The 1,772-nt window shown below is 54.8% G+C and overlaps 1 protein-coding gene across 1 annotated transcript; it reads right to left on the bottom strand.

Annotated features, from left to right (window-relative positions):
* Positions 1-363: 363 nt before the first annotated feature.
* LOC136537924 (uncharacterized) lies at positions 364-1,261 on the bottom strand. Its single transcript, XM_066529904.1, has one exon. It carries the CDS (start codon positions 1,187-1,189, stop codon positions 557-559), a length of 633 nt encoding a protein of 210 aa, XP_066386001.1. The 5' UTR covers positions 1,190-1,261; the 3' UTR covers positions 364-556.
* Positions 1,262-1,772: the final 511 nt, after the last annotated feature.

Below are 1,772 nucleotides of genomic sequence, written 5' to 3'. Positions count from 1 at the left end.
CTTTCCTTCTGCAAAGCTTGCTTAATTGCTGTTAACTTCCGTCTGAACTCTGAAGTTGGGCGGATGGCAGCATTCGGGATAATGGTTCACAAGACAGTGAGAAAACCAAAATGCCCTGCACTCTCTAATCACAAGTTCATTTCCTATTTTCAGAACGAGATTACCACTTCCATCTGCAAAATAAACTGGGAAACTCTCAAGGATCGTGTGCAGAAACAAGTACGAATTTCTCAGTAAACAAAATCCTAAGTTTTAGACCAAGAAAGGCATTAACATCATATTCGTATCATCATCAATTCATAATACGGAGAGCATTTGCTCTCTGTTACAATCAGAAGAAACGCAAAGAAACTAAACCTGACACATCAAATCCTTTCATTGTTATTACAAACAGACAAAACCCAACACCAAAATTCGCAGAACAAACAGTTCTGCCGAGAAGGAACAGTGCGCCTCATCCAGCAATGTCACGTCGGTTATCAAGAACAAGGCCAAGTAGGCAAATGAGCACGCGATGATCCGATCCCTCCCCACCCAACCTGCAATGCAATCTTGGCTAATTGCAGAGCAGGAACCTGGTGAGCACGAGCACCCCGCAGGCGGCGGCGAAGAGCGCGACGACGGCGAGGTCCCTGGCCTGCCACCTCCTGGGCCTGTCGGCGCCGCCCTTGGCCTCGACGCGGAGGCTCTTGGCCCTGCGCAGCGCGTCCACCTCCTTGAGCAGGTCGAAGTGGACGCCCTTGCGCTTGAGCTCGGAGACGCACCTGGCGAGGAGCAGCGCGTCCTCGCGCTCCCGCGCGAGCAGGCGCTCCAGGACGGCCTCCGTGTCGGACTTGTACCGCAGCGCCCAGAGCATGGCGAGCGAGGAGAGCAACGAGACGAGGCATGGGATCCAGGACCGCCTGCAAGCCGCCGTCGAGGCGGAGGCGGAGCCGGAGGAAGCGGATGAGGAGAGGAAGAGGAGCAGGACGGAGGCGGCGTGGAAGGCGAAGAAGGCGCAGTAGAGGAAGGCGATCTCCTTGCGGGCGCCGTCGAGGCGGGCCTCCCGCAGCTCGACGCGGCGCGCCAGCAGGTCCTCCTCCTTGACCCACTGCTTGAGCAGCAGCCGGTGCGTCCCGCTCTCCGCGATCTGGCTCAGCGGCTGCTGCTGCCACGCCTCCGTGACGACGAGGGCGCCGGAGTCGGCCATGGGCGCGGTGGCGGCGGTTTCGTCTCTCGTGCGCGTCCTGTTGGGAAGGGGATCTGGAAGGGAATTTCTTTGGGTGGGTGCAAGCGCAAGTGCAACTGTCGGGGGAGGGCGCGTGGGCTTAAAAAGGTTGGGGAAAAGCCAAAAGCCGGTTCGCGCACCTGAGCGGCGCAACGGTCGGAATTTTCTCCTCAGGCCGAATCACGCGGGGGCCGGGAATGGGCCACTGTGGACAGAGGTTTTGGTCCATTAGTTGGCGTCAGTCCGGCAAGGCACCGGCCCACTAGCCCACCGGCAGTTCTCCGACTCAAACATTTTTCTGCAAAAACATGCCACTCAATAATGCAATGCAACTACTTGGTCGTGTGCAACATTTCCTGTTCTGCAGTCTGACAAAAGAGAAGCCTTGCTCCAACTGGTATCTAGTTGCAGAGCTTGACTTATGTCACCAGAATGAATAGTACAAAATGAATATACTTTGCAAAACATTAGCATCTAACAAATAAATAAATGGCAAATGCAAAAGGGCAGAACGACATGTTTCACACTTTAATCATGTAAAATCTGATTGGTTGTTTGTATTAGT

This window comes from Miscanthus floridulus, chromosome 2 (genome assembly GCF_019320115.1).
Source record: "Miscanthus floridulus cultivar M001 chromosome 2, ASM1932011v1, whole genome shotgun sequence".
NCBI classification, from domain to species: domain Eukaryota; kingdom Viridiplantae; phylum Streptophyta; class Magnoliopsida; order Poales; family Poaceae; genus Miscanthus; species Miscanthus floridulus.
Note: the sequence above shows the minus strand (reverse complement) of the source record. Positions and strands in the feature narration are given on the sequence as shown.